General features: G+C 39.4%; 1 protein-coding gene across 38 annotated transcripts in view; it reads right to left on the bottom strand.

Annotated features, from left to right (window-relative positions):
• The window catches only part of DST (dystonin), a 503,614-nt gene that overhangs the window by 275,278 nt on the left and 216,208 nt on the right, over window positions 1-12,128 (bottom strand). For all 38 annotated transcript variants that reach the window (XM_059077098.2, XM_067005926.1, XM_067005928.1 and 35 more), the window contains one exon: window positions 731-792. In XM_059077098.2, coding sequence (XP_058933081.1) covers window positions 731-792 — 62 coding nt within the window. The remainder of the gene's footprint in view (window positions 1-730; window positions 793-12,128) is intronic.

Genomic DNA, 12,128 nt, shown 5'->3' with positions numbered 1-12,128 from the left:
TATACACATAAGCACCAATCTCTGGGTCATACTAAATACAAGAGATAAACTGATTTGTCTAGACTTCTGTCTGTAATCCCTCCTTTTTATCTTTTTTTTAAAGATTTTTTTTTGATGTGGACCATTTTTAAAGTCTTTTATTGAACTTGTTACAATATTGCTTCTGTTTTATGTTTTGGTTTTTTGGCTGCAAGGCATGTGGGATCTTAGCTCCCTGACCAGGAATCGAACCCGCCGCCCCCTGCAATGGAAGGTGAAGTCTCAACCACTGGATCACCAGGGTAGTCCCCCCTTTTTTAAAAAAATAAATAAATAAACCATCCTTAGTCCCACCTAACTCTCTGCCATCTGCATAAATCTGATCCCAGAACTTGCTTGGAATCTTGAGAGGAAAAATCATTACTGAGAATTGCAGTTTTTCGATGCCCTAACATGTAAATATTTACATATTTCTTAACCTGCTGAGATTTTTTAGAGTCCAATAATAAGAGGTTTTACTAATGTCACAGAAGACACTGCAATCACTGGGCACTCATCTACCACCCCCATCATGACTCACAGGCCATATACCAAATAATAACAGATGCCTGAAATGCATGTGAAATGCTCTAGAACTGAAACTTCCCACTTGATACTGAAAAGCTGTGCTTCACAACCATACAACCAAGTACTGCACAGTAAATTAAAACCTGCAAAACAATTCCAAGATGCAAAAGAAATATACACTGACCTTCATGAGATGCTGATTTATCCATTTTGTGAATGTTTTCTTCTGAACTTTGTCCCGTTCATCTGGAAGGGGGAAAAAAGATATAAAAGAAGGTTGGTAAAAATCTATGACTAGGAGACTTTCATTATCACTATGCAAATAAAGAAGAGTAAGGTGTTCAAAAAGTACTGTTTGGTGCACTTGAATTTTCTTGGTAAGTTTTGGCACCTTGAGACTACCTGTGAGAAAGATTGGCCTCTTTCCAGTGTGGCATTTGCCAGCACTGCCCTCCACACACTCTGCTGCATCATCCTCACCACCACCACCACCAGGAAGTCCTCTCACCCCCACAGCCACCACCAGTCTACACTGAGCCCCTGCGTGAACTTCCCAAAGCACCTGACCACAAATTACATCCCAGCTGGTCTTCATGGCCACAAGAGGGAAGGCAGGCAGTGTCACTTCCATCTCACATAAGAGGAAACCAGGATGTCAAGAGGTCAAAGGACTTGTCAACGATTATTCAGAAAAAGGCTTAAAGCTGTGATAAAAGGCAGGACTGAATTCAGGTCCTCTGGCTGGAAGTGGACACTGGTTTAATCACGAACCATGCTGCTTTTCTCCTAGATTCCCTGTATGGAATGATCTGGTGACAACAAAACACCCCACTAGATCCTTGCCATAGGGAGTGATACTGTCCTGGTTACTAGACACGGTGCAGAGAAGGGAGAGGGGAGGTCTTATGATGCAGGGGGAAGAGCACTGGAACGTTCCGGTTCATCAAGTTATTATTTCAAAGACAATCCTAATCTCCAACATCTAGAGAGGATGCTGAAAGCCACATTCCCTCCCCGTCCTGCTCCCAGGCAGCAAACCCCACTCTCCTGTGTCCTCTTCCCTCCTCTCTACATCTGGGGCCAGCTCTTCTTTCTCCCCATGGTCCTCTTTCTTTTCCCACCTCTGGTCCACATCTCCATCCTTTCCCTAGGGGCAAACAGGCCTCACTCTCTTCATCTCTTTCTCTTCTCATTCTTCATCCCTGAGCCCCATAAACTACTTTAAATGGAACGAAAGTTTCTTTGAAAAGGCTATGATCTAGCAATCCCACTCCTGGGCATGTGTCCGAAGAAAAGCATAATTCGAAAAGACACATGCACCCCAATGTTCACTGCAGCACTATTTACAATAGCCAAGACATGGAAACAACCTAAGTGCCCATCAACAGAAGAATGCATAAAGAAAACATGGTACATATATACAATGCAGTACTACTCGGCCATAAAAAAAGAATGAAATAATGCCATTTGCAGCAACATGGATGGACCTAAAGATTATCATACTAAGTGAAGTAAGTCAGACAGAGAAAGACAAATATCATATGATATCACTCTTATGTGGAATCTAATTTTTTAATATACAAATGAACTTATTTACAAAACAGAAGCAGACTTACAGATCTTGAAAACAAACTTATGGTTACCAAAGGAGAAACATGGGTGGGGGGGTGATAAATCAGGAGCTTGGGATTAACACACACACACACTACTATAAATAAGAAAGATAATCAGCAAGGACCTACTGTATAGCAAAGGGAACTCTACTCAATATTCTGTAATAACCTATGTGGGAAAAGAATCTGAGAAAAAATGAATATATGTATACTTATAACTGAATCACTTTGCTGTACACCTGAAACTAACACAATATTGTAAATCAACTACACTCCAATAAAATTTTTAAAAGAAGAAAAAAGGAAAATGCTTGTCCTATTCATGAGAAGTATTTACGTGCTTTACACTAATTTAAACATAAACAAAAATACTTAAATATGTCAACTGGGAAAAATATCTGTAAAATGAGACACAGATTACGAATATTAATACAAAATAACAATAAAAAAGAATAAGATGAACATCAGTGTATAACTGGGCAAAAGCAGACAATGAAAATGATTAAAAATTTATGAAATGAATTAATTTTAAAAATGAAAATAAGTAAATGTCCACAGGTACTCAACCTCACTAACAAATAATAATATAGAATAAAAATAAGTTTTTTCACCTATCAAGTTGTCAAGATTTTATGAAAAAAAAATTCATGTTGACAAGGGCACAGATACATTTATATATATCTGTGGATATGCATATGCATACATATATTTACATATGTATGTGTGTGTATATATATATATATATATATATATATATATATGGCTAGTGGAAATGTAATTTGTTTGAAATCTCCTAGACCTGCACTGTCAATACTGCAGCCCTTAGTCACAGAGGTGGCAATTTAACTTCAAACCAAAATTAATCAAAATAAAATAAAATTAACAGTTCAGTTCCTTGGTAACACCAGTCACAATTCAAGTGTGCACTCACTAATGCTGGACAGGGTACAGATACAGAACATTCCCACTGTCACAAAAATGTCTACTGGACAGTGCTGCTCTACAACAATTTGCCAATAAATATCAAAAGCCTTAAAAATATATTTAATTATATTTTATACCCTTTACAATAATAAAGGGTATTATTATATTTAATACCCTTTCCCAGTAAGTCCACTTCTAAAATTTATCTTAAAACTATCATCATGGTTGTGCACAAAACGTATCTATGAGAATATAAATCAGTGTTATTATTTCAAAATAAAAGTTTAGGAAAAAAACATAAATGTTTAATGATTTTTTAAAATGGATAAATAAATTTTCGTAAAGCAATCCAAAGGTTTGTTCAGATTCGATTCTTTGCAGTTACCCAGTGATGGCATATTACTTAGAGCTCTCCTACCCTTTAATGCCAACATGAAAGGGCAGGGGAGGGACCCTGTAATGTCCCTTGTATTTCACAAGCATTTCTTCTCCAAAGTACCCCCTTGAAACCCTTCTTACTTCCCATCACCATCAGGGAGAACCCAAAAGGCACCTAAATAGGGCCTTGCATTTGGTACGGCCAATAACACACTCCTTTTCAGTGCCCAAACCTCTAGTCTCATTCTTGACTTCACTTTGGGTATTAAAAATTGGAAAAGCTGACCAAGAAGACAGAAGTTCGCTAAATCTGAATATAAATATAATATATATATTATTTTTATATAAATATTATTTATTATCATAAATAATAATTTATGCTGAAATTATTAAACTTGCCGGATCCCCAAAATAAAATCCCCAGGCACTTTGCATATAACTACTCCGTCAAGACCAATTTTATCAATAATTGTTAACCAACATTATCATGCACAAAATATTTATGAATTCCCCTGTTGGCCCCTCTGAGGCATGATCTCGACCTCAGTCATCTTTGTCTACCCACAGTAGATGCCATGATGCTTCTATGCACTCAGTAAACAAATGCCCATGATGTGAATTATGTTTCCCAAAGGATAATCCTAGTCAGGATAACAAGGTATAATTCCTTATATACTTAGATGCAGTGGTGGTATATATTACTGTATCTCTAAAAGTAAGAATGATGTCGTAAATGTCTTTCAGCCTTGCTATTCCTAAAGAGGTCAGAATGAACCTAAATAATTAGTATGTAGGCAAGAACAAAGAAAGAGAAGCAATCTACTAGTCCCAGCTTCCCTCCCTCCCTCACCGCAGCATCCATCAGATCCTTGGATGAGCCCAGTGCTGTGTAGTGCTGGGCCCCCCAGACTGAACAGATAGAGAGCACTGGCCCTTGTTCTCTGGAGCTGTCACCTAGAGAGGACACCTGACAGGAAGGCAGTGTGACAAGCACGCCAGCTGAGCAAAGGATGTGGCACTCACCACGCAAGCAGCACAAAGGAGAGAAAGGCCACCCCCCCTATCCAGGGCAGGCAAGTGGGGCTGGAAGAAGGGGAAGGAGATTAATTAGCAAGACAGAAGCCAGACCTGGTGCAGACTTCTCCATCAAAAAGAAACCCTCCACACCCTCTCCAGCATTTATTATTTGTAGACTTTTTGATGATGCCCATTCTGACTGATGTGAGATGATACCTCACCGTAGTTTTGATTTGCATTTCCCTAATAATTAGGGAATTTAAACTGGTGCAGCCACTATGCAGAACAGTATGGTGGTTCCTTAAAAAAACTAAAAATAGAGCCACCATATGATCCAGCAATCCCACTCCCGGACATATATCCAGAGAATACCATAATTGAAAAAGATACATGCACCCCTATGTTCATAGCACCACTGTTTACTGTAGCCAACATGGAAGCAACCTAAATGTCTATTGACAGATGAATGGATAAAGAAGATGGGATACACATATACAATGAATACTACTCAGCCATAAAAAAGAATGAAATAATGTCATTTGCAGCCACACGGATAGACCTAGAGATTATCATATTAAGTACAGTAAGTCAGACAGAGAAGGACAAATATCATATACAGCTTATATGTGGGATCTAAAAAAATGATACAAATGAACTTATTTCCAAAACAGACATAAACTCACAGGCATAGAAAACAAACTTATGGTTAGCAAAGGGGAAAGGTTGGGGGGTCGAGATAAATTAGGAATTTGGGAGTAACATATACATACTACTATATATAAAATAGATAAACAACAGGACCTACTGTATCTCTACTCAATATTCTATAATAACCTATGTGGGAAAGGATCTGAAAAAGAATAGATATAATATTGGGTTGGCCAAAAAGTTCGTTTTTTCCGTAGGATGTTATGGAAAAACCCGAAGACACAGTGGAATATATTACTGTATTCTAAAAGTAATAATGGCCAACCCAATACATTTACAATGTTGTGTTAGTTTAAGGTGTACAGTACAGTGATTCAGTTTCTTTCAGGTGTGCAGCACAGTGATTCAGCTTTACATATAAAAAACTGTTGTGATTACCCAACACTGTAAATCAACTATAATTTGATAAAAATAAATGAATTTAAAAAAGGAAACCCTGATCTCATAATTTCAGATTGAAAAAGGCTTAGTTAGAACTCAAGTGTCGTGATTCCCCCCAGAATTGCTTCCACTACTCCAAGATTCTGCCACCTTTCCTTTCAAAAGGAAGTACTGAGCACACACCAATCACAGACAGTGCTGGGGAGCCAGGCTCTCCTGACGGCTGTGGACTTTGGACAAGCGAGTGCAAACAAGGGAACCTCCTCAACAAAGTCTAGGGCTCCTATCACGTTTCGGCAGTGCTTTTCTAACCTCCAGCAAAGAAAATAGAGTGAGGGGAAAAAAAGAGTACCTCCTAGGCAATATCCACATTAATACCATCCAATTAATAACCTAGGACCCTAATGTTAAATCGTCAAGTAAAAAACAAAATGTACTATTAAAAATCCTTGTTCGAGAATAGACAGCTTCCATATCAAGTTACGAAATATGAGATGAAAAGCATTCCTATAACTATCTACCAAAATTTTATTAATTTATTGAATCATCGCATAATAATATGAACTCTAACAAATTTACTCTGTCCCATTAAATTTAACATATGATGTGTATTATACAAACTCCTCTTGGTACATAATGGTTAATAAAATATATTTATTTTTAAAAAAGAATGTATATATATGTATAACTGAATCACTGCTGTACAGCAGAAATTAACACATTGTAAATCAACTGTACTTTAATTAAAAAATAAATTTACAAAAATAAAATATATCTCTTTGGGTTGTGAAAAGCCATATACGTTGATATGTTTTTTGTTTTTCGTTTGTGGTACGCGGGCCTCTCACTGTTGTGGCCTCTCCCATTGCGAAGCGCAGGCTCTGGACGCGCAGGCTCAGCGGCCATGGCTCACGGGCCCAGCCGCTCCGCGGCATGTGGGATCTTCCCGGACTGGGGCACGAACCCGCGTCCCCTGCGTCAGCAAGCGGACTCTCAACCACTGCGCCACCAGGGAAGCCCAATTGATATGTTAATTGCATAATTTATGATGGAAAAATTAGAAGCAATCTAATTATCTAATATTTGATGATTATTAAATTCTGATTTGTCCTTTTAAAAAATATATATATATTTACTTCTTTCTAAATTAATAAAAACTGGTCCTATATTTTAAGGAACACGAAGAATAGAACACACGTTCTTAAAAACTAATCCCTTGATGGTTAATTTTTTAGCCACGTGGTAGATCAAGAAAGCTGATTCAATCGAAGGATCAAATAATGAGAAACTCACTTAAATTATACAACCATAAAATGGCTTTTTTGATCACTGAGGTTTTGCTGTGGTTTTTGCTAGCAGCTTTTCAAAAGCACTGCTGAAAATATAAGGTGGGAGCTACACATTTAGCAGGTTAATATTGAGGTAATACCTCAGGATTATGATCCACAGCTAAAGTACTGGCTAAGGTACAAAGACTAAAGTGAACTAAATAACACGTGATTCATAGATTCTGATACTGTTTTCTAACAGTAACAACCTAATCTTTTCTTTTAAACTTCAATAAATCTAGATGATTCCCCTTCAAGTATGCCAAGGGAGGTTCTTTAACACGTGAAGGTTCCCACAATGCTATAAGAATGAGGAAAGAGTTAATGTGGACATTAGGGGCTCAACGTTCTTCAGGAAAGCAATTTACAATCCGGGAATACTTTTTTTGTTGTTTTAACATCTTTATTGGAGTATATCTGTTTTACAATGGTGTGTTAGTTTCTGCTTTACAACAAAGTGAATCAGTTACACATATACATACGTTCCCGTATTTCTTCCCTCTTGCATCTCCCTCCCTCCCACCCTCCCTATCCCACCCCTCTAGGTGGTCACAAAGCACAGAGCTGATCTCCCTGTGCTATGCGGCTGCTTCCCACTAGCTATCTATTTTACCTTTGATAGTGTATATATGTCCATGCCACCCTCTCTCACTTCATCACAGCTTACCCTTCCCCCTCCCCATATCCTCAAGTCCATGCTCTAGTAGGTCTGTGTTTTATTCCCGTCCTACCCCTAGTCTCTTCATGGCATGTTTTTTTCTTAGATTCCATATATATGTTAGCATACAGTATTTGTTTTTCTCCTTCTGACTTACTTCACTCTGTATGACAGACTCCAGGTCTATCCACCTCATTACAAATACCTCAGTTTCATTTCTTTTTATGGCTGAGTAATATTTTAAGTCTGGGGAGACTGTAATTTACCTCTTTCCATACACATTATTTCAAAAGGGAGTATTCCTGATGACACCATCTAATTTTCCAAGTCTCGTAATGGTTCTTTATTTCACTTCAGTGAGGGTTGTCTAACACTGAGATTTATATTTAGGGCAACGCTGCTAAGACAACAAAAAGGAAAAATCACTCCTGAGTTTTTAACTGATCCTACTGGTTTTACAGACTATCCACCTATTTTTCTGAATGAAGTTTTATAACATCCCTCTATTGGAAAATTATTTCATTTAGAGAGTACGTTTTAAATGAAAATACACATTTGCGATCAACTCGTAAACTACAACATGGTTGAACATTCTATAAGGACACAGAATGCAAACAATAACAGAATTTGAAAAAAACAAATAAAAAGTACAAAAAGAGCACCAATTATTACAACTTACACTGACTGGTCTTCAGTAAAATCCAAACAAAGCTAAACCCACTTCATATCACACACAAAATAACTATTAAGATTATTTCAACGCATATCCTATGCCCAACAAGAGGGGGAAGTTCTGTCCAGGGAGCCTCAGGAGTTGTCACGGGAGCCTGTCCAGATTTCCAGAAGGTACCCCACAGTCTGCTAAAGCCCCGCTGTGCAAACCCACTCAAGTCCTGCAACTTCCCCCTCCAATCCTGCAGCACGAAAGTGAGATAACGGGTAGGCTACTGACCCATGCAGCACATCAGTCCCACCAGCCTCGCGTTCCAGTCGCCATCATCTTTCAGGACCTGCCCCATCCTTGCGCGGGAAATCGGTCAGGCAGCTACCTAAACTTTCCATACCAAAAGCTCATGTGTCAGAGTCCTGGTAAGTTTCTGGGTAGAAAGGAAAACACTGACTAGACACTCCCACTCACAAGCTGACAACCAGTCCACTCCCCCTTTTAAACAAACATGAGCAAAGCCAGCCTCCGACAGCCACTATTTTGCAGGGGACGCAGACAACACTTACTGAAAAGAAACTAAATCATCTCTTTCTCCTTTGACGCTTAAAGCTGTTCAAATGAAGTCCCTTAAAAAGAGAGTTTTGATTGCCTAACTTTTTCCGCAACGAGGCAAACCAATCGGATGTTAGATTTCACTGCTGCACCAGCTCATCACATTCCCTCCTCTAACACCCCAGGCAGGATTCCCCTGGGATAAAAAAAAAACAAAACAACAACCAGCTCAACTAGTTTCACTCATCCCTGATATGTGTGCTATGAAGGTGGTTTAGGAAGCCCAACTTTATAGGCTAGACACACCTCCTTCAGGGGAAACACCACTATCAGGTATTTCTTTCTGCACCCTCACACATTTCCACATGAATCTCACAACGATTCTTTGAGCTGGATGGTACATCTTCATTTTAAAGATGTAACAGACAAGGTTTGAGGAGATTAAGAAACTAGCCTGAGATTTCACAGCCTAAATGGGATCTGAAATCTGATTCTAAAACCCACTTCTCTTCTATGTCATCAAATAACAGAACTTTTCTGTCATCAAATAACAAAGCCCCCAATCTAATAACGCAGGAAAAACAAGGAGTCTCCAGCTTATAAGGACTTCACTTTCGAGCATGAAGAAAAATGTCAGGAAATGAGAATCCTTGCTCTAAAGAAGCACCAGACCAAGTGTCCCCAGCACAACTCTGTTTGCCTGAGACTTTAGACAAACAGACCTGCTCGAACAGAAACCGTACAAACAGAAACTCCACAAACAACAAACAGGAAATGATCACTACTTATTTTTGGCAACAGGGAATCAGCCAATTTGATCAAGCCAAGGGAAGAGACAATGCCATGTTAACAGTGGCTTTGAATGTGCTTTGAAACATTCAAGTATGATTCCTAACTCTACTCTAAATCGACTGTAAATGACAATTATATCAACTTCTGCCAAAGTATCCTTCACTTTTTCTCCCTTTCCAATTGTCTGTTTCAGAGCCTTGACCTCCACTACCGAAAAGCCTAAGCCTACCTATCTCCCTGAAAGAGGGTAATAATAACAGCAAACACTCACGGAGCGCTTGCTATGTGCCAGGTACTGTTTTCACCTACACGCATGTAACACAGATGGCATGGCATCCTCACACAACCATAATAGGATCATGCCACCCACAGAAGGACCCGAGGCACTTGAAACCTAAATATTTGCCTGGGATCACAGAGCTACTAAGTGCAGGGGGTGGGGAGAAGACGCAGTTTGCAAAAGCATGTTCAATATTATAATTTCATACTCGGAAAACAAAATACTAACTTTTAAAAAATAAGTTAACAAAAAGGAAAACCTGAGGCTTGGCCAAATCTTCAGTAGTGGGGATACACAAAAGATGTAATTCACACTCTGCACATCAGTGATTGTAGAGAGTGGAGGAAGGGTACTCAGGCTGGTTTCCAAGGAGGTCAGAATTTAGGATAAGGACGAGACTTCTGCATTTATTAATAAAGGTCAGGTGTGAATTTTGGAAGAAGACTGGGAAACACTTGGCAAAAGGCTCTATCTAAAAAAAGAAAGAGAGAGAGAAAACGAAGAAAGGAAGGAAGGAACAGAAGGATGGAAGGAGGAAGGGGAGAAGGGAAAGGAGGGAGGGAAAAGAAAAGATGAAGTGGTGGAGTTTTGTGGGGAAAAAAAGATGGGAGGAAAAGGAAAAAGGGGATTTAGGCAATTTCCCCGCTATTGCTGGGAAATAGATCTGTAATACAATACAGTGAAAACAACAGGGGAAAAGCTATAAGATTTCTTTCATTACAGAAGAAGGAAAACTGGCTGGAAGAAATAGTTGGGATCAGTGAGAAGACTAGCTCCTGAAAATTGAAAGACAATGTCCAGCTGTGACCAGGGAGCTGAGTGAGAGGGGGTAAGACTTGCTGCCATCATCACCCCTCAGGCCCCCCCATGAGCCTCACCCCTCATCACCTGGGGCCCCTTGGCCTCATCCCAGTAACAACAGCCCTGCCCACTTGACAGGACCTTCACCCACAGTGGTCTCAGCCAACATCACTGGGACAGGAGGTTGGAGGTGCAATGGATAAGGGATGGGACTCCCTGCTCCTGTTTTGGCTGAAAACTCTTCCCAAATATTCCCACTGAAGCATCATGTTCCCATGAGCACAGAGGTACAGCTGATGTCCATCTCCGGTTCACTCATTGGTCTGTGTGCCCTGCTTCTGTGGGACCACGGACGTAGAGGAAGAAACTGAACATCTCTGAGGCATAGCCACACCCACCTCTACCCCATTTTGTTAAAAGCAACATTCTTTTCAGGACAATTCCACCAAAATTATGCCATTGATCTATCCATCATTGTATAAAAGGCTGCAAAACATCATGAATGAAAGTATACCAATGTTATTTCCCAGTAATTCTTTAGCTTAGTCACGACTCCAAAGTCCCATATATCAATACTTCAAGCCTGTAGCTGCTCTCCCAATAAGAAGTTCTGTTCCAGATCTGCTGTCTTTACTTCTGGCCACAGCAGACAAAGCACACTTTAACACTTTGATGGAGAGAGGTTCTCTTCTTTCATTCTCAAGGTTCAATTCTTCTTAGCTTAAACAGAATTCTTTCTCTTCTACAAGAAATGACAGCATCAAAAACTCTAGGGCTGTCCTTTTCTCATTACTGGTTTTATCAATTTAAATTCCCAATGCTGATGATTTTCTTAGCATTTATTTTTTTTTGTTTTGTTTTGTTTTGCGGTACGCGGGCCTCTCACTGTTGTGGCCTCTCCCGTTGCGGAGCACAGGCTCCGGATGCGCAGGCTCAGCAGCCATGGCTCACGGGCCCAGCCACTCTGCGGCATGTGGGATCTTCCCGGACCGGGGCACGAACCCGTGTCCCCTGCATCGGCAGGCGGACTCGCAACCACTGTGCCACCAGGGAAGCCCGCATTTGTTTTTTATAACTATTATTTGTTAAGATCTGAATCTAAATGAAATTGACATTATTTTCTATCATCATCCCTCCTTGATCAGAGCATGATCAACCTATGGCTTCTGTGCTAGAGCTAAGCATGGTTAAAAACCACATTTAAAAAGGAGTTATTTGCATATCTAAATGATAATCTTCATAGAAAAGCTCTTTACATTTTCAGAAATCCTTAAACCTTCTGCCAAGGAAATGAAGGCAGCTTAAAAAGGAGATGGAACTGACAATACATCTCAGACACACAGTACAATAAAATCTTCAGATTTATGCTCCCTGGCAGTACCTGAGGAAATTATACAATATTAGAAATGAGAATAAGAAAAAATTTAAAATAAAAAATTTAAAATTCTAAATAAGCCATTTAAAAGAAAGTATAGAAAATTAG

This window comes from Kogia breviceps, chromosome 10, assembly GCF_026419965.1.
Source record: "Kogia breviceps isolate mKogBre1 chromosome 10, mKogBre1 haplotype 1, whole genome shotgun sequence".
Lineage (NCBI taxonomy): Eukaryota > Metazoa > Chordata > Mammalia > Artiodactyla > Physeteridae > Kogia > Kogia breviceps.
The sequence above is the reverse complement of the archived record's forward strand: the minus strand, read 5'-3'. Positions and strand labels throughout refer to the sequence as shown.